The sequence below is a fragment of the Triturus cristatus genome, chromosome 10 (genome assembly GCF_964204655.1).
Source record: "Triturus cristatus chromosome 10, aTriCri1.1, whole genome shotgun sequence".
Lineage (NCBI taxonomy): Eukaryota > Metazoa > Chordata > Amphibia > Caudata > Salamandridae > Triturus > Triturus cristatus.
The window spans coordinates 1,191,654,466-1,191,675,329 of record NC_140593.1 but is presented as its reverse complement, the minus strand read 5'-3'; the positions used below and the strand labels follow the sequence as shown (position 1 = coordinate 1,191,675,329).

Below are 20,864 nucleotides of genomic sequence, written 5' to 3'. Positions count from 1 at the left end.
TTAAACAGTCTCTGTACATCATTAAGTAGAATTTAGATCAATGTCTACTTCAGTGTTACTCTGTTGGGGATACACATATTTCACCACGTGATACATTTCATTTAGCCCATTTGTGATCCCATTTCTTGGGACGGCCCCTGTGTTTGAAAACATCCTTTTCTGCGATTATCGCATTGTCCATGTCATTAGCTCATCTCTGATATGTAGGCAAATCCCCAGTTCCCCATACTTAGGCTATATTCCTGTTAGCAAGGATGAATCCCAGTGATGCCCGTGTGGGCTCAGTCTGGGTCAGGTCGGTGGCCTCCCATATGTTTAGTAAACAAAGGCGCGGGGAGGGGGTGATGCTTTTCCCACTTACTCTCGTAAGTGTGGAGAGGATTCTCTCCCAGTACAGCTGAATGTTTGGTCAGTCCCAGAGTGTGTGGAAAAATGTACCCTCTGCTGCGCCACTCCTGAGGCACCCAGAATCTGGCCTACGCCCCATTTTCACCAGTGTGTGTGCAGAGAGATAAGTTCTATGTAGGATTTTGAGCTGGACTAACCGTAGACTCATTGGGATCGTGACTTCTTTGGGGGAGGATATGGCTTCCTGCCAGTCGTCGTCCTCTAGGTATCCTAGATCTGATTACCACAGCGGCCGGAGGCGTATCAATGGGTCCGGTCACTTGTTTGTTTATTTATGATATGTGAGTGATATTGGTTTACGTGACATGGGATCTGTTAACAGTCTATCCTCCAGTGGGGAGACCTCGGTTAGAGCCTCACCGCTCGCCACAATGGTAGGTATTGCATGACGAATTTGTAAGTAGCGAAACGTCTCTAACCCCGCTAGTTGGTATTCCGCTTGTAGGTCTCTAAATGAGACCATCTCATTTCGCTTCCACAGGTCACCGACAGAAGAGATACCAGTTAAGTCCCATTTATCTAAATCTGGGCATCTGCTCAATGTGCCAAGTTGCTCGGACTCCCACAAGGGAGTGATCAGTGTTATTTTTTTGTGCCACCCCAGTGTCTTTGTCGTGCAGTGCCAGAGTGCAACTGTTTGGGCCGTTGGTGTTTGGGGTTGGAATAAAGTGCACGCTGATACTCCCCCAGATTAATTATCCATTTGTCCGTACGGTATGCCGGTTCGGACGGTGAGGCAAAGACCCACTGATTGATCACTGCGAGCTGGGAGGCCCAGTAATATTGTTTAAGGTCAGGCAACGCGATCCCTCCGTCATACCATCCCCTGGTCAGTTTATGTGTCGCGATACGTGGGTTTTCCCCATCCCATAAAAGAGTTCTGACTTCGCTGTCTACACTGATGTAGTTAGTGTCTGGGACTGTATAAGGGGTGTTTTGCATCACGTATAAAAATCGAGGAAATGCCAGCATTGCAGAGGGTCATTTTTATGTGTCAACCATCACCCTGACCCCTCAATGTAGTAGACACACACACAGTTGCTGGTATATTACAAAATACGCTATTTATTATGTACAATGAGGATATAAACAACTTTGGTCAACCAGCCACTAAAATAATATGGTGATCTTGCACGCCCTCTGTTTGTTTTCTAGGCCCTAAGCTTAGGGAGCGATTGCAGAAACACTAAAGAGTTAGTGGCTATCATGTTTGACATACAATGGGGGTGTGTGTTGCATCTATTGTCAGAAAAGCCTTGACACGGGTGCCAGTCTATAGAGAGCCACTATTTAACCATATGGTGAATGCAGCCTCCCACTTTCTCACCATCCTTCAGGTTGCAATGGCATGGTAAGGTATCACAGTTGTAACCATCTTTTATAGTCATTACAGGAATGGCCAAATAACCCTACATGAATTGGTAGGAATTCTTCCCCTCCATCATTTCCAACATTGCACCAGCCTTTCTGGGAAACTATGGCCTTTTTCATCTTTTCAAAAGTCTTTTTTTCTAGTTCTTTTCGTAATCTTGATTTCTGCAATTACTTTTTAAGGAAATTGTCTAATGTTGAACTTCAAAGGATGAAGTTATTAAAGGACCTAATGCTTTGTTCATAAGATTGTGTCATGATAGATACAGGTATGGTGATGAACCTTTGATACTTTCTAATGATGAGTTCATCTGATTGTAGAATAGCAAGGTTATAAAAATATAGATTTTGAAATGGATCTTGATGGCGTAGGATTGTGTAAAATGAGGTCAAGATATTGTTTTTGGTACACAGGCATAATCCTGAGTCAGATTACAACCAGTATCTCAAAAACATGAGTCCAGAACCTCGCATGTGCTCAGATCACAAGTCCATTCAATGTAAGTAAAGAATCAAATATTTAGTAAAGTTAGCAAGCATATGCAAATAACCTTTGGCATATGGAATGTATATTTAAAAAACTACAAGTGAACTACTGACAGAGTCCCTTAAAACATGTGTACACTGTAAATGCTAATATGTCCACAGTGAGGCTAGCGTGAGTAGGGAAAGTCGTGGCCCTGCGGAGAAGGACTATAGCAGCAAAACAGCAGAAAACGTTAGAAGGCAGGATATGAAACAAGCCGGATACTGGCCCAATCAGTGGCAGTTGTGGATGGCAGCACAAGAGCAGTGGTGTCTGCGGCAGGAGAGTGTGAGAGAATTAAAACTGATAAGAAGGTTACACCAAATGGAAGGATTAGGGATAATGCAGGAGCCAGAGTTGGTTCCAGGAAGGGCAGCAGGCGGAAAAGGGGGATGGGGAGAATCTGGCAGGAAAATGTTTATTATTAACAAGAGATGTACATCAAAAGCAAATAAGATTCCAATCCAGTCATTGTAAGATCCCACTAAAGTAAGTAACAGAGAACATTATGTTTATACAAGAGGCAGCAGCGATTTCATAACATAGACTTGAAGTATGATCTCTGACACCTGACTAGGACATGCCATGTATGAACAAGGTGTCAAAACATACTTATCTCCTTAGCTTCCACACACCAGAGCTTTTCCAAACCCTGCAGTTTGCGCTTAAGCCTTCAGAACTTTCTTCCACAAAGGTATCCTTTTTCGCACATTTTGTAGATTCTAAAGGTACACTTGGTTTGTGGATTCTCCTTGAGGGAATTGAGAAAATTTCCAAAATATAAAACAAATAGGCAGGGGGAGTGCTGTGCAAGAACGCCATTGGATGCACCATAGTGGAGCAGTCATCAGACATATTAAAGTCTATTAAACTGTGCTCCCAATTTTTTGAAAGTTGAGGGGAGTCCCTGGACTAAACCATCACAACCTTCTGATTCACCCGAGCAAAGGCAAGGCTACAAATTTCCTATTAGTTTAAAAGACCTCAGCCACATGACCCAACAAAGCTGTGAGTGGTGAAGAAGGTAGTGTATTTTATGATGAGGTCATGTGACTGTCCAATGGTCTGACAATGACTCAGTTGTCCTACGAAGAGGCTAAGAGGTTGTCTGAAGACACGGCTGTGGGCTAGCCCAGTAAACATGCCATATAATTGCCCGATGATAAGGACCTGGGATTGCTCACTAATGAAGTGTTAGACTGTCCAGCTTTGAGACCATTGGTACCTACAATCATATAACTATTGTATAACGGTGACGTCATACGACTGACCAGTGATGAGGCTAGTAGATCAATCAGTGAAATGTCCCTTTCATTTGCCAGTGGCGAGGCCACAAGATTGTCTAGTGGTGATGCTACGGGGTGAAGCAGCCATTACATTGTCTAATGATGATGGCATCAGATTGTCTGAAGATGATACCACAAGACTGTGGTAGAGTCTACTGAAGATTGCCTGCTAGTTGGGTCTAGCACTTGGCTTACATTTATAACATCAGACTTAGATGTCATAAAGTACTTGAACACCACTTCCAATAAATCTCAGCTTTGTAGTACTGCTGGTGCATCTGACCCACTTGCATGTGTCATTTAGAGGAATTCTGCTCCTGTTTCCTCAAAATTGTTCTCTGTCTGTAGTTTGTTGTTCGCCCTGATTATTCTTTGTCCTCTGTTGCTCTCCAGGAAATAACTGACCTGCCAGATTACAACAAAATCTCATTTAAAGAGAATCCTCCCATCCCCCTTGAGCAGATTGTGCCAGATGCCTCCCCTCAGGCCCTGGAGCTGCTGAAACGGTTCTTGGTGTATCCTTCGAAGCAACGGATCAGTGCTGCTGAGGTGAGTAGAGTGGCCTAGGCCAGGCAAGCAAACAAAAGGAGTGCAGATCAAGATGCAGAAAGAAGTCTCTGGTCACTGTGATCATTCTGAGACCTGTTGCGGAGATTAAACTAGGGTCACAAACCTCTCCAGCACTGGCTGTTTTATAGATTTACTATTTAAATATTCATCATAAGTCAGGCTGGGAATCTTCTGGCAAAATACACATACAACTGATTATGTCTGGATTCTGCATTAAAAGCTCCCTGACTGCAAGTTTATGGCTCTGGTGACTGTCAACTTCAAATTCTGTGTAACCGGCCTCCTTCAGCAAACAGTGAAACAACTGTCCCTGGAAGCCAGGAGCAACGTGTGTAATTCTTTCAAAGATACAGATTCTCAAGAAAACCCTTACAGGTAAGGAAATTATCCTTCTCCAGCAGTGGAATTGTTTACAGAATCTCATCTACTATTTGAATTGATTATCAAGCGGTGAGTATACGGGAGCAGGAGAAGAGATGCCCCATTATCGAAACAGGTTTTCTCCACTACTTGTCCCAAGGCAGCGTTGACTTGCGTGTCTGCATCCAAGCAGTAAAGTTCACAAAATGACCACGATAACCAACTGGTTATAGTTTGATCCGTTGCGTACTGGCCATGGACACCACATTACAGCCCTCCATCTCAACAAGTGGGCTGTCATTGTTGTCGTCAGTTTTCTGTCAGTCTTTTGGTAGGCAATAGACTATCTAACACTTCGAACCTTTCCCACTGCTTGGCTCTGCTGTATTGAGTGTTGAGTCAACTTCTCAGACAGCTGAAAGGTAAATCAGAGTGTCTTTGTAGTGTCAACGTAATAGGTGAGTGCCCTCTTAACGTCCAGCATGGGCAACTCTTGCTTTGTCCTAGACTTGGGCAACTTGAGGAACACTGGCAAGGAAACAGTCTGACTGAGGTGTAACTGGGACATCACCTTCTGCTTGAACCATGGATGCATCTAAAAAGTAAGTTGGAGTGACACTAGTGTAGCAATTCAGTGGAGGTTTGCCTGAATCTCCCCTACCTTCTTGTCTGACGAGCCAGCCACAAGGAAAAGCTTCCTTACAAGTAAAGAACCTGTGATATAGTCACACATTTGTTTGAAGTGCCTGAACATGACACACGCCAGCACCACATTGAGTTCCACCATGGAACAGGTCTGCAGAGAGACAGAAACATTTGCGAGAGGCTCATTAGAAAAGCCTTACTGATACGTTGTCGTTGAGAAAGGTTTGTAGAAGGCTGTGCTTAGGGTTGAATGCCATAGATTCTCGTTTTGTGTTCTGGCCTTGCTAACTTGTTGTGTGTTTTGGTATTGGTCACCATAGGCTTGTATCTCCTTGTGTGTTGTGTGGTTGTAGGCGTGGAATGCTAACTCCTCGCATGCTCTAGAACTAGCCGTTACTGACTCCAGTGTGTTGTGTGATTGTAGGCGTGGATCGCTAGCTCCTCACATGCTCTGGGACCTGTCGTTACTGACCCCTGTGTGTTGTGTGATTGTAGGTGTGGTTCGCTAACTCCTCGCATGCTCTGGGACTCGCCGTTACTGACTCCTGTGTGTTGTGATTGTAGATGTGGATCGCTAACTCCTCGCATGCTCTGGGACCAGCCGTTACTGACTCTTGTGTGTTGTGTGATTGGACGCGTGCATCACTAACTCCTTGCATGCTCTGGGACCGGCTGTTACTGACTACTGTGTGTTGTGTGATTGGACGCGTGCATCACTAACTCCCTGCATGCTCTGGGACTGGTCATTACTGTCTCCTGTGTGTTGTGTGAGTGTAGACCTGGATCGCCAACTCCTTGCATGCTCTGGGACCGGCTGTTACTGATGACTATGTGTTGTGTGATTGTAGGCGTGGATCGCTAACTCTTCACATGCCCTAGGACCTGTCGTTACAGACACCTGTGTGTTGTGTGAGTGTAGGTGTGGACCGCTAACTCCTCCCATGCTCTGGGACTGGTCGTTACTGACTCCTGTGTGTTGTGTGATTGTAGGCGTGGATCGCTAACTCTTCACATGCCCTATGACCTGTCGTTACAGACACCTGTGTGTTGTGTGAGTGTAGGTGTGGACCGCTAACTCCTCCCATGCTCTGGGACTGGTCGTTACTGACTCCTGTGTGTTGTGTGATTGTAGGCGTGGATCGCTAACTCTTCACATGCCCTATGACCTGTCGTTACAGACACCTGTGTGTTGTGTGAGTGTAGGTGTGGACCGCTAACTCCTCCCATGCTCAGGGACTGGTCGTTACTGACTCCTGTGTGTTGTGTGATTGTAGGCGTGGATCGCTAACTCTTCGCATGCTCTAGGACCTGTCATTACAGACACCTGTGTGTTGTGTGAGTGTAGGTGTGGACCGCTAACTCCTCCCATGCTCTGGGACTGGTCGTTACTGACTCCTGTGTGTTGTGTTATTGTAGATGTGGATTGCTAACCCCTCGCATGCTCTGGGACCGGCCGTTACTGACTCTAGTGTGTTGTGCAATTGTAGGTGTGGATCGCTAACTCCGTGCATGCTCTGGGACCCGTCATTACTGATTTGTGTGTGTTGTGTGATTGTACGCGTGGATCACTAACTCCCTGCATGCTCTGGGACTGGTTATTACGGTCTCCTGTGTGTTGTGTGAGTGTAGGTGTGGATCACTAACTCCTTCCATGTTCTGGGACCAGTCATTACTGTCTCCTGTGTGTTGTGTGATTGTACGCGTGGATCGCTAACTCCTCCCATGCTCTGGGACCTGTCGTTACAGACACCTGTCTGTTGTTTGAGTGTAGGTGTGGACCGCTAACTCCTCGCATGCTCTGGGACCGGTCGTTTCTGACTCCTCTGTGTTGTGTGAGTGTAGGCGTGGATTGCTAACTCCTTCCATGTTCTAGGACCAGTCATTACTGTCTCTTGTGTGTTGTGTGATTGTACGCGTGGATCGCTAACTCCTCGCATGCTCTGGGACCTGTCGTTACAGACACCTGTCTGTTGTTTGAGTGTAGGTGTGGACCGCTAACTCCTCGCATGCTCTGGGACCGGTCGTTTCTGACTCCTCTGTTGTGTGAGTGTAGGCGTGGATTGCTAACTCCTTCCATGTTCTAGGACCAGTCATTACTGTCTCCTGTGTGTTGTGTGAGTGTTGGCGTGGATCGCTAACTCCTTGCACGATCTGGGGACAGTCGTTACTGGCTCCTGTGTGCTCTTCGATTATAGGCATGGATCGCTAACTGCTTGCATGCTCTGGGACCGGTCGATTCTGACTCCTCTGTGTTATGTGAGTGTAGATTCGTAACTCATGTGTGTTGTGGGATTTGTAGGCGTTGATTCTTAGCTCCTGCTGTGTGTTCTGGGATTGTACTGGGATGCCCTCCTTTTGATCTCGGTGAGATGTCTGGGGTTTGGCTTCTAAAGCCTGTATGTCAGGTGTCCATAAACACTGATCTCTCATCAGCACCATCTCACCTCAGTACTCGTAAAGACCATCATGTCTGCTGTAGTAGGCAGGAGGTGCCTGCCATGCTGAGACTCGGGGGAAATCTTGGGTTTCAGAATTAAGCTGAGGTTGCTGAATTCCAGTAGTGCCTAGAAGGCATCTACCGCCCAGATATAGCACTGGCTGCTCACTGGGGCGGCGCTGGGCTTTCATGGTCAGATCCTGGTATAACGTGCTTTGAGGGCGCTATTTGTTGATATTGCTGAAACGGTGCGTGGTTAATATTTGCCAGCAGAGGGTGCTATCTGCGCGTTTTAACATTAAGTCAAGAGGTTTTCATCCTGCACATCTTCAGTGTAGTTCTGCCGGCTTTGTGCTCTCGTCGTTTAATCATTTCAGAAGGATGTCTGAGATGATGGATTTCAGTTTGTTTACTGTGACAGGTGTTTGTTTATTCATTCAAGGTAGCCTCACAACCATTGGCAAGGCATGGACCACTGACATGTATGAATGCCAACAATCACCAGCACAAAGTACAGATATTAAACATGCATGACTTTGAAATGCCAACAGTCACCAGCAGAATGAACACTATGTATGACACACGGGACGGTGAATGAGAACTCATGCCATCCGATGAGAGGCCAAGCAGACGGTGAATGAGAACTCATGCCATCCGATGAGAGGCCAAGCATCGTCTGGATAGCTCCAGCCCAGCATCGGCGCCTTCACAAGTGAACATTGCTATCACTTGAACAATGTTGACTGCCTATAAATCAATGTTTGTAGCATCTTTGCCTGCCAGCAGAGTGGCGGGGAAGTACAGCTCCTAAGTACAAACATTACAGCTGCACTGCGAGTCATGGCCTCCACCAAGACACCCTTGTCTCGGTTACAAAAGCAATACCTGGGTTAAGAGACTCTGTTTGTGCTTTAGACTTTTTTACCTTCTTTTTAGGCATTTTGACAGCTTCTGGAATCGTGGGCAACTTGTGCAGGATCTGCAATTTAGCCAAGGAGTCTCCTGTGTATATATTCACCCTCTGCATCTCCCGGGTGGAAGGCACAAGAACATGTTCTGCTTCAAGGGCACCACACCAACAACTGTCAGTCTTGTAGCAGCATTTGTAATCCTGGCCAATAAGCACTGAGAGACAAGAAGACAGACAGTGCCAAACTGGGAAGGTTCTACCAAAGGGATGGGGCTGCCTTAAGAGACCTCATATTATCAACTATTTTCAGTATTTTAATTATCCCTAGTTCATTTTAGGCTTGCAATTTTAGCCTTCCTTGTTTTTTTCATACAGTTATATTTATTGTATATCAGTTGCATATTTATTGTAAACGGTTTTAAGAAACAAACAATAAAAACTTTCATACTCAAACTGGGCTGACAAAAAACGACGACAGCGGACTCTAAAGGAGGGAAAGCCCATGGGCTTCTGTCCTTTGTTAGGTTGGGATGCCATGTTCTAGGCCTGCTTGTATTTATTGTCTAACTCTTGGCCCTCCATACCTGCGTCTGCTCCCTTTTATGTAAAAGAAAGGGGGAAACCCAGTAACCGTGGGACCCGGGTAGTAAAGTGATAAAGGAAACCATGGTCCCTTAAGGGGGAAAGCGTTACCTCAACTTCCACGGAAGGTAACCATTAACCATCAACTGATTAGTTGTCTTTATTTCAATTGTATAACAAAAAGACGCAACAGTGCAGTCAAAGTGAATTAAGTGAGTATGTGGTGCGCCGGTGCTATACAGTTTATATTCATGAATAGTGACTGGTTAACGATGCAGTGTTGGTGAATACACACTGACAGAGTAAAATGCTCCAAAATCAAATAAAAACAGTGCACTATTGTTGTGCCGTCAACGTTTCGACACTATGTAGTTAATAATGCAGGGTCATCATCAGGACACGTAATGGGAACCACACATTTAATGTATGTCAAAGTAAAAATTCAATCTATGCATCAACAAAGAGTTCTGCCATGTGGGTCGGATCAAGTGTGATAGCCACCGTCCAAATCTAGTGTGGGAGATACCAGGTGACGTGTATATTCGGGATGTACTGTACATCTGGCCTGTGTTGTAAGGGACTGTTACCTCTAAGATCTAAGGAGCAATGAGGAGATCAATGTTGCTAGGAATCGCTGCTGGGTAGTTGCATAGAAAGGTCCTACGGGTCTGGGGAAATACACCCTGGATCAATGGTGTACTGTAGCCCTCAGGGCAGGTGACTAAAAACTCCAGCGGATTAGTCGTTTTGGGAGCACCAGAGTATGTTTAATTGTCCATAGTATGAAATCCTAACAATTTCTCTTTTTGTTATACAATTGAATAACACTGTATTGATATAAACAGAACCAATCAATTGATGGTTAATTGTTACCTTCTGTGGAAGTTGAGGTTGCACTTCCCCCTTAAGGGGCCTCTGCTCTCCTTCAGCCTGAGTGTGCTTTGTCTGCTCCTGCTTTATCTGTTCGGGGCTCTACTGCTTTACTGCTTGTGTCAGCCTTGGCATGCCCCATGCCTGTGTCACTTCCTACAGGCTCTGCACATTCTTATCTTCTTAAACCTTCTGGTTGCAGAACATGCTTAGTGACCTTTCACGCTGTGAGTCATGGGATGCTCTGATCACCCTCTTGTACTCTACAGACAGTGTATTAAATGCCTTCTCTCTACTTTCTCCCACAGGCCCTGCTGTGTCCTTACTTCTTTACAGAGCCGCTGCCAGCTCACCACTCCGAGCTGCCGATTCCACAGCGCAGCGGCAAGAAGACCCGTCAGCGCCTGCAGCACCAGCGCGAGTTCCACATCGACCACCCCATTGGAGATTCTGTTGTGGACCAGGAACTCATAGCGCCGTTCATTACGGGCTGAACTGTTCTCCTCTGAACCCCTTCTTTACTGCTCTGAGGCTTGAGTAGCAGATGGAGCTGGGATCCAAGACTTTTAAGGGTTAGGCAGAAAGACGCTGCTGATTCGTCTGCTATCAGGTCACTTTGCTTGTAAGGTAGTATGGACATCCCTACAGATGTACACTCCCTTCTCCCGACTGTTTAGCAGTTACGTGCTCCATAGACCGGGCCTGTCACATCTGCTGGTGCCAGTATTGGGAAGACAGGGAAAGGTCCAGCTCAGATTTAAGTACATACATTCTAACCCTCAAGCGTGCTTCCTTTTCCCAAACTTGAAACTAATTTGCCTGCTGATTGGAAGAAAGTGTTGGTTACTTTTCATTACTCTTTTTCAGTGGATGTCGCCGTTTATGGTTGAGGTTCATCAATGGATCTGTGTGTCTCAGCAGTGTTTAGCAGCAGTTTCTAATGGAGGTACATTGGCAGTCGCGTATTCAGTACTGGGCTACCATGACCTGCTGCTGCTCACGATTGAGGCACATCAACGGATCTGTGTTTCTCAGCAGTGTCTAGCAGCAGTTTCTAATGGAGGTACATTGGTAGAGCTGCATACTCAGTACTGGGATAGCAGGAGCCACTGCTGCTTAGGATTGAGGCACATCAAAAGATCTGTGTGTGTGTCTCAGCGTTGTCTAACAGCAGTTTCTAATGGAGATACATTGGCAGAGCTGAGCACTCAGTACTGGTATAGCAGGACCTACTGCTGCTCAGGATTGAGGCTCATCATTGGATCTGTGTGTGCGTCTCAGCGTTGTCTAGCAGCAGTTCCTGATGGGGGTACATTGGCAGAGCTGCACACTCAGTACTGGGGTAGCAGGACCCACTGCTGCTCAGAATTGAGGTGCATCAACAGATCTGTGTGTGTGTCTCAGCGTTGTCTAACAGCAGTTTCTAATGGAGATACATTGGCAGAGCTGAGCACTCAGTACTGGTATAGCAGGACCTACTGCTGCTCAGGATTGAGGCTCATCATTGGATCTGTGTGTGTGTCTCAGCATTGTCTAGGAGCAGTTCCTAATGGTGGTACATTGGCAGAGCTGCGCACTCTGTACTGGGATAGCAGCACCTGCTGCTGCTCAGGATTGAGGCGCATCCAACAGATCTGTGTGTCTCACCATTGTCTAGCCGCAGTTCCTGATGGAGGTACATTGGCAGAGCTGCACACTCTGTACTGGGCTAGCAGGATCCACTGCTGCTCAGGACTGAGGTGCATCAACAGATCTGTGTGTGTGTCTCAGCGTTGTCTAGCAGCAGTTCCTGATGGGGGTACATTGGCAGAGCTGCACACTCAGTACTTGGGTAGCAGGACCCACTGCTGCTCAGGATTGAGTTGCATCAACAGATCTGTGTGTCTCAGCGTTGTCTAGCAGCAGTTCCTGATGGGGGTACATTGGCAGAGCTGCACACTCAGTACTGGGCCAGCAGAACCCACTGCTGCTCAGGACTGAGGTGCATCAGTGGATCTGTGTGTGCGTCTCAGCATTGTCTAGCAGCAGTTCCTGATGGGGGGTACATTGGCAGAGCTGCACACTCAGTACTGGTATAGCAGGACCCACTGCTGCTCAGGACTGAGGTACATCAACAGATCTGTGTGTGTGTCTCAGCGTTGTCTAGCAGCAGTTCCTGATGGGGGTACATTGGCAGAGCTGCACACTCAGTACGGGGCCAGCAGGACCCACTGCTGCTCAGGATTGAGTCGCATCAACAGATCTGTGTGTCTCAGCGTTGTCTAGCAGCAGTTCCTGATGGGGGTACATTGGCAGAGCTGCGCACTCAGTACTGGGCCAGCAGAACCCACTGCTGCTCAGGACTGAGGTGCATCAGTGGATCCGTGTGTGCGTCTCAGCATTGTCTAGCCGCAGTTCCTGATGGGAGGTACATTGGCAGAGCTGCACACTCAGTACTGGTATAGCAGGACCCACTGCTGCTCAGGACTGAGGTGCATCAACAGATCTGTGTGTCTCACCATTGTCTAGCCGCAGTTCCTGATAGAGGTACATTGGCAGAGCTGCGTACTCAGTACTGGGGTAGCAGGACCCAGTACTGCTCAGGATTGAGTCGCATCAACAGATCTGTGTGTCTCAACGTTGTCTAGCAGCAGTTCCTGATGGGGGTACATTGGCAGAGCTGCACACTCAGTACTGGGGTAGCAGGACCCACTACTGCTCAGGATTGATTCGCATCAACAGATATGTGTGTCTCAGCGTTGTCTAGCAGCAGTTCCTGATGGGGTTACATTGGCAGAGCTGCGCACTCTGTACTAGGCCAGCAGGACCCACTGCTGCTCAGGACTGAGGTGCATCAACAGATCTGTGTGTGTGTCTCAGCATTGTCTAGCAGCAGTTCCTGATGGAGGTACATTGGCAGAGCTGCGCACTCTGTACTAGGCCAGCAGGGCCCACTGCTGCTCAGGACTGAGGCGCATCAGTGGATCTGTGTGTCTCGGCGTTGTCTAGCATCAGTTCCTAATGGAGGTACATTGGCAGAGCTGCACACTCAGTACTGGGTTAGCAGGACCCACTGCTGCTCAGGAATGAGGTGCATACACAGATCTGTATCTCAGCATTGCCTAATAGCAGTTCCTAATGGAGGTACATTAGCACAGCTGCGCACTCTGTCCTGGGCCATCAGGACATACTGCTGGTCAGGACTGAGGTGAATCAGCGGATCTTTGTGTGTGTCTCAGCGTTGTCTAGCAGCAGTTCCTGATGGAGGTACATTGGCAGAGCTGCACACTCAGCACTGGGCCAGCAGGACATACTGCTGGTCAGGACTGAGGTGCATCAGCGGATCTGTATGTGTGTCTCAGCATTGTCTAGCAGCAGTTCCTGATGGAGGTACATTGGTAGAGCTGTGCACTCTGTACTGGGATAGCAGCACCTGCTGCTGCTCATGACTGAGGTGCATCAACAGATCCGTGTGTGTGTCTCAGCATTGTCTAGCAGCAGTTCCTGATGGAGGTACATTGGCAGAGCTGCGCACTCTGTACTAGGCCAGCAGGGCCCACTGCTGCTCAGGATTGAGGTGCATCAACTGATCCGTGTGTGTGTGTCTCAGCGTTGTCTAGCAGCAGTTCCTGATGGGGGTACATTGGCAGAGCTGCACACTCAGTACTGGGCTAGCAGGACCCACTGCTGCTCAGGACTGAGGCGCATCAGTGGATCTGTGTGTCTCAGCGTTGTCTAGCAGCAGTTCCTGATGGGGGTACATTGGCAGAGCTGCACACTCAGTACTGGGCCAGCCGGACCCACTGCTGCTCAGGACTGAGGTGCATCAGCAGATCTGTGTGTGTGTGTCTCAGCGTTGTCTAGCAGCAGTTCCTGCTGGGGGTACATTGGCAGAGCTGCACACTCAGTACTGGGCCAGCAGAACCCACTGCTGCTCAGGACTGAGGTGCATCAGTGGATCTGTGTGTGCGTCTCAGCATTATCTAGCAGCAGTTCCTGATGGGGGTACATTGGCAGAGCTGCACACTCAGTACTGGTATAGCAGGACCCACTGCTGCTCAGGACTGAGGTACATCAACAGATCTGTGTGTGTGTCTCAGCGTTGTCTAGCAGCAGTTCCTGATGGGGGTACATTGGCAGAGCTGCACACTCAGTACGGGGCCAGCAGGACCCACTACTGCTCAGGATTGAGTCGCATCAACAGATCTGTGTGTCTCAGCGTTGTCTAGCAGCAGTTCCTGATGGAGGTACATTGGCAGAGCTGCACACTCAGTACTAGGCCAGCAGGACCCACTGCTGCTCAGGACTGAGGTGCATCAGCAGATCTGTGTGTGTGTCTCAGCGTTGTCTAGCAGCAGTTACTGATGGGGGTACATTGGCAGAGCTGCACACTCAGTACTGGGCCAGCAGAACCCACTGCTGCTCAGGACTGAGGTGCATCAGTGGATCCGTGTGTGCGTCTCAGCATTGTCTAGCAGCAGTTCCTGATGGGGGGTACATTGGCAGAGCTGCACACTCAGTACTGGGGTAGCAGGACCCACTGCTGCTCAGGACTGAGGTACATCAACAGATCTGTGTGTGTGTCTCAGCGTTGTCTAGCAGCAGTTCCTGATGGGGGGTACATTGGCAGAGCTGCACACTCAGTACTGGGGTAGCAGGACCCACTGCTGCTCAGGATTGAGTTGCATCAACAGATCTGTGTGTCTCAGCGTTGTCTAGCAGCAGTTCCTGATGGGGGTACATTGGCAGAGCTGCACACTCAGTACTGGGCCAGCAGAACCCACTGCTGCTCAGGACTGAGGTGCATCAGTGGATCCGTGTGTGCGTCTCAGCATTGTCTAGCAGCAGTTCCTGATGGGGGGTACATTGGCAGAGCTGCACACTCAGTACTGGTATAGCAGGACCCACTGCTGCTCAGGACTGAGGCGCATCAGTGGATCTGTGTGTCTCAGCGTTGTCTAGCAGCAGTTCCTGATGGGGGTACATTGGCAGAGCTGCGCACTCTGTACTGGGCCAGTAGAACCCACTGCTGCTCAGGACTGAGGTGCATCAGTGGATCCGTGTGTGCGTCTCAGCATTGTCTAGCAGCAGTTCCTGATGGGGGTACATTGGCAGAGCTGCACACTCAGTACTGGTATAGCAGGACCCACTGCTGCTCAGGACTGAGGCGCATCAGTGGATCTGTGTGTCTCAGCGTTGTCTAGCAGCAGTTCCTGATGGGGGTACATTGGCAGAGCTGCACACTCTGTCCTGGGCCATCAGGACATACTGCTGGTCAGGACTGAGGTGCATCAACAGATCTGTGTGTGTGTCTCAGCATTGTCTAGCAGCAGTTCCTGATGGGGGTACATTGACAGAGCTGAGCACTCAGTACTGGGCTAGCAGGACCCACTGCTGCTCAGGACTGAGGTGCATCAACGGATCCGTGTGTGTGTCTCAGCGTTGTCTAGCAGCAGTTCTTGATGGGGGTACATTGGCAGAGCTGCACACTCAGCACTGGGCCAGCAGGACATACTGCTGCTCAGGACTGAGGTGCATCAGTGGATCTGTGTGTGTGTCTCAGCGTTGTCTAGCAGCAGTTCCTGATGGGGGTACATTGGCAGAGCTGCGCACTCAGTACTGGGGTAGCAGGACCCACTGCTGCTCAGGATTGAGATGCATCAGCGGATCTGTGTGTGTGTGTCTCAGCGTTGTCTAGCAGCAGTTCCTGATGGAGGTACATTGGCAGAGCTGCGCACTCTGTACTAGGCCAGCAGGACCCACTGCTGCTCAGGACTGAGGTGCATCAGTGGATCCGTGTGTGCGTCTCAGCATTGTCTAGCCGCAGTTCCTGATGGGAGGTACATTGGCAGAGCTGCACACTCAGTACTGGGCCAGTAGAACCCACTGCTGCTCAGGACTGAGGTGCATCAGTGGATCCGTGTGTGTGTCTCAGCGTTGTCTAGCAGCAGTTCCTGATGGGGGTACATTGGCAGAGCTGCGCACTCAGTACTGGGGTAGCAGGACCCACTGCTGCTCAGGACTGAGATGCATCAGCGGATCTGTGTGTGTGTGTCTCAGCGTTGTCTAGCAGCAGTTCCTGATGGGGGTACATTGGCAGAGCTGCACACTCAGTACTGGGCCAGCAGAACCCACTGCTGCTCAGGACTGAGATGCATCAGCGGATCTGTGTGTGTGTGTCTCAGCGTTGTCTAGCAGCAGTTCCTGATGGAGGTACATTGGCAGAGCTGCGCACTCAGTACTGGGGTAGCAGGACCCACTGCTGCTCAGGACTGAGATGCATCAGCGGATCTGTGTGTGTGTGTCTCAGCGTTGTCTAGCAGCAGTTCCTGATGGAGGTACATTGGCAGAGCTGCACACTCAGTACTGGTATAGCAGGACCCACTGCTGCTCAGGACTGAGGTGCATCAGTGGATCTGTGTGTGCGTCTCAGCATTATCTAGCAGCAGTTCCTGATGGGGGTACATTGGCAGAGCTGCACACTCAGTACTGGTATAGCAGGACCCACTGCTGCTCAGGACTGAGGTACATCAACAGATCTGTGTGTGTGTCTCAGCGTTGTCTAGCAGCAGTTCCTGATGGGGGTACATTGGCAGAGCTGCACACTCAGTACGGGGCCAGCAGGACCCACTACTGCTCAGGATTGAGTCGCATCAACAGATCTGTGTGTCTCAGCGTTGTCTAGCAGCAGTTCCTGATGGAGGTACATTGGCAGAGCTGCACACTCAGTACTAGGCCAGCAGGACCCACTGCTGCTCAGGACTGAGGTGCATCAGCAGATCTGTGTGTGTGTCTCAGCGTTGTCTAGCAGCAGTTACTGATGGGGGTACATTGGCAGAGCTGCACACTCAGTACTGGGCCAGCAGAACCCACTGCTGCTCAGGACTGAGGTGCATCAGTGGATCCGTGTGTGCGTCTCAGCATTGTCTAGCAGCAGTTCCTGATGGGGGGTACATTGGCAGAGCTGCACACTCAGTACTGGGGTAGCAGGACCCACTGCTGCTCAGGACTGAGGTACATCAACATATCTGTGTGTGTGTCTCAGCGTTGTCTAGCAGCAGTTCCTGATGGGGGGTACATTGGCAGAGCTGCACACTCAGTACTGGGGTAGCAGGACCCACTGCTGCTCAGGATTGAGTTGCATCAACAGATCTGTGTGTCTCAGCGTTGTCTAGCAGCAGTTCCTGATGGGGGTACATTGGCAGAGCTGCACACTCAGTACTGGGCCAGCAGAACCCACTGCTGCTCAGGACTGAGGTGCATCAGTGGATCCGTGTGTGCGTCTCAGCATTGTCTAGCAGCAGTTCCTGATGGGGGGTACATTGGCAGAGCTGCACACTCAGTACTGGTATAGCAGGACCCACTGCTGCTCAGGACTGAGGCGCATCAGTGGATCTGTGTGTCTCAGCGTTGTCTAGCAGCAGTTCCTGATGGGGGTACATTGGCAGAGCTGCGCACTCTGTACTGGGCCAGTAGAACCCACTGCTGCTCAGGACTGAGGTGCATCAGTGGATCCGTGTGTGCGTCTCAGCATTGTCTAGCAGCAGTTCCTGATGGGGGTACATTGGCAGAGCTGCACACTCAGTACTGGTATAGCAGGACCCACTGCTGCTCAGGACTGAGGCGCATCAGTGGATCTGTGTGTCTCAGCGTTGTCTAGCAGCAGTTCCTGATGGGGGTACATTGGCAGAGCTGCACACTCTGTCCTGGGCCATCAGGACATACTGCTGGTCAGGACTGAGGTGCATCAACAGATCTGTGTGTGTGTCTCAGCATTGTCTAGCAGCAGTTCCTGATGGGGGTACATTGACAGAGCTGAGCACTCAGTACTGGGCTAGCAGGACCCACTGCTGCTCAGGACTGAGGTGCATCAACGGATCCGTGTGTGTGTCTCAGCGTTGTCTAGCAGCAGTTCTTGATGGGGGTACATTGGCAGAGCTGCACACTCAGCACTGGGCCAGCAGGACATACTGCTGCTCAGGACTGAGGTGCATCAGTGGATCTGTGTGTGTGTCTCAGCGTTGTCTAGCAGCAGTTCCTGATGGGGGTACATTGGCAGAGCTGCGCACTCAGTACTGGGGTAGCAGGACCCACTGCTGCTCAGGATTGAGATGCATCAGCGGATCTGTGTGTGTGTGTCTCAGCGTTGTCTAGCAGCAGTTCCTGATGGAGGTACATTGGCAGAGCTGCGCACTCTGTACTAGGCCAGCAGGACCCACTGCTGCTCAGGACTGAGGTGCATCAGTGGATCCGTGTGTGCGTCTCAGCATTGTCTAGCCGCAGTTCCTGATGGGAGGTACATTGGCAGAGCTGCACACTCAGTACTGGGCCAGTAGAACCCACTGCTGCTCAGGACTGAGGTGCATCAGTGGATCCGTGTGTGTGTCTCAGCGTTGTCTAGCAGCAGTTCCTGATGGGGGTACATTGGCAGAGCTGCGCACTCAGTACTGGGGTAGCAGGACCCACTGCTGCTCAGGACTGAGATGCATCAGCGGATCTGTGTGTGTGTGTCTCAGCGTTGTCTAGCAGCAGTTCCTGATGGGGGTACATTGGCAGAGCTGCACACTCAGTACTGGGCCAGCAGAACCCACTGCTGCTCAGGACTGAGATGCATCAGCGGATCTGTGTGTGTGTGTCTCAGCGTTGTCTAGCAGCAGTTCCTGATGGAGGTACATTGGCAGAGCTGCGCACTCAGTACTGGGGTAGCAGGACCCACTGCTGCTCAGGACTGAGATGCATCAGCGGATCTGTGTGTGTGTGTCTCAGCGTTGTCTAGCAGCAGTTCCTGATGGAGGTACATTGGCAGAGCTGCACACTCAGTACTGGTATAGCAGGACCCACTGTTGCTCAGGACTGAGGTGCATCAACAGATCTGTGTGTCTCAGCGTTGTCTAGCAGCAGTTCCTGATGGAGGTACATTGGCAGAGCTGCGCACTCTGTACTAGGCCAGCAGAACCCACTGCTGCTCAGGATTGAGGTGCCCGAGCTGGAGTGTCTGGGCCTTGACTCGTACAGTGCACAGGTGTTAGGTCAGGAAAGAGACCGCCCCTAAACCTTTCCTTGGAGGACTGTTTGCACAGAGCCCCGTGACCAGATCCACGCAGCATGAGTCTTTCCCATCTCGTGTATACAGCAGTTCATGATGTAATAAATGACGCATCTTTTTCCATCACATGTGCCGTCATTGTTCTAGTGATGTGTTTGCTGTGGCTGCACCCGTGCTTGGTTTCTCTGTATGGGAATGATAGTCCCACAGATCACACAGTTCATTTCAGTTCCAGTCTTCACCCACGCAGGGGATTCTTTTATTTTCTGGGTCTCCATTCCGTACAGTACAAATCTGACACCCTTCTTCAGCAATCTACAGTGACATTTTGAATTTAATTCTATTATATAGCATTATATAGATGTATGCGTGACTGCGAATAATGGGTGTTGTTCACACTGGGTTTGCAATTGACATCAAATAGATCAGAGGGAAGCCAAAGCTATCCATGATTTCAGTCAGAATCTCGAGATGAAAAATATACCAGTTATTCATGATTATCCGTCTAAAATGAGATGCTGCATATGGGTACCAACTCCGTCCATTATTGAGACATTTTAAACATATAGAATTATAAGTGGGTAACTGAATGAAGAGGATGTTGTGCAGCCAGGGTTTCTGTCTGTCATCACATAGACCAGAGCAGTGCTCGGGTTGTCTATGACAGGATTCAGAACTCCGATGAAGAAACACACGGACTGAAGAAGGCCGCTCGAGAACTGGTCGCTGTGCCTTCTCTGCAAAGGACACAAGCTTTGAGTCCCGGCACTGAGATGTAACTGCAGCTGATGGCAGCATTTTCAAAAAGCCGTTGGCTATAATGGATGGCAGTGGGGCTGGTAGAGAGCACACAGAATTATAGATGGCCAACAAGGGGTTCTGCGTGACATCATATAGACTAGAGAGCAAAGCTCAAGTTGTCTGTAATGTCACCCAGAGGTGAAACTTCCACATAACTCACTTTTTATCCATCTACAGTTTTTTGTTCTGTATGGACCCCAAAATGTCCTGGCCCTGCTTCCAAATGCCTTACCGGCCATCCTTGACCGACCTCCAGCACCTTCCCTGGTCCGGCCTGCCCCCACCCCTTGGAAGCTTTGCTTTCTGCTGTCAGTCAAAGCAAACGATCCGAGAGCCCCGCCGGCCTGGCCTGGAAGGCCCGTATGATTGATGTAGCAACAGCGAGTACGGAGTTTTGTTATCAACCGTTGCTGTGTCATAGCGGATAGAAACGGAAGTAAGGATAGAGGCTCTCTATGAGAGCCATACATCACAGTCACTCTCTTGAATGTTAATTAACCTCTCTGTCTCACTGATGAATTCAACATCCATCAACTCATCCAGCAAACCGAGTCCTACCTTATTGAATCAATGTAGCTTTGTTTGCACCGGGGCTGCCGCTATTTTACATTTGTACAGTTAAAAATGTTGACATCCAGTTGCTAACACAGTAGAATTGCCTTCAGTGTACCTAAACATTCCTCTACTAAACAACACGTCACTTTATAGCAAGGTCAATAATGGCTCTATGAGGGTCTTTTTGTGCCACCCACCTGCTTATAAGGAGTAATGTCCCTGAAGGTAACTTACCTTTACACTAGGAGCATGTTTGAGGGTAAAACCCCTTTGCTTTATCAGAGCTACCTGAACAGAAACACCCTATGGCTGTGAATGCAGATGGGTCTGTATACCTCTGGCATCTCTTAGGCCGTCCGCACACACGTTCTGTGAAGAATTCATTCTGGCTTTTGTGTCTGCGGAATGATTTAGAATTCGTTTTTTGGTCTTTGATAATTGTCTTTCTCTGTGAGTTCCCAGCTGTCCTCTCATTTTCTTTGAGTGTCTAGCTAATTGTACATAACCAAGCAATGAGT

The 20,864-nt window shown here is 49.2% G+C and overlaps 1 protein-coding gene across 1 annotated transcript in view; it reads left to right on the top strand.

Moving 5' to 3' along the window:
- CDK20 (cyclin dependent kinase 20) overlaps window positions 1-19,116 on the top strand; it is a 203,006-nt gene extending 183,890 nt beyond the window's left edge. Inside the window, exons 8-9 of the mRNA XM_085629606.1 lie at window positions 3,985-4,140; window positions 10,274-19,116. Of these exons, the coding sequence (XP_085485732.1) occupies window positions 3,985-4,140; window positions 10,274-10,459 (342 nt within the window). The 3' untranslated portion in view covers window positions 10,460-19,116. The remainder of the gene's footprint in view (window positions 1-3,984; window positions 4,141-10,273) is intronic.
- Window positions 19,117-20,864: the final 1,748 nt, after the last annotated feature.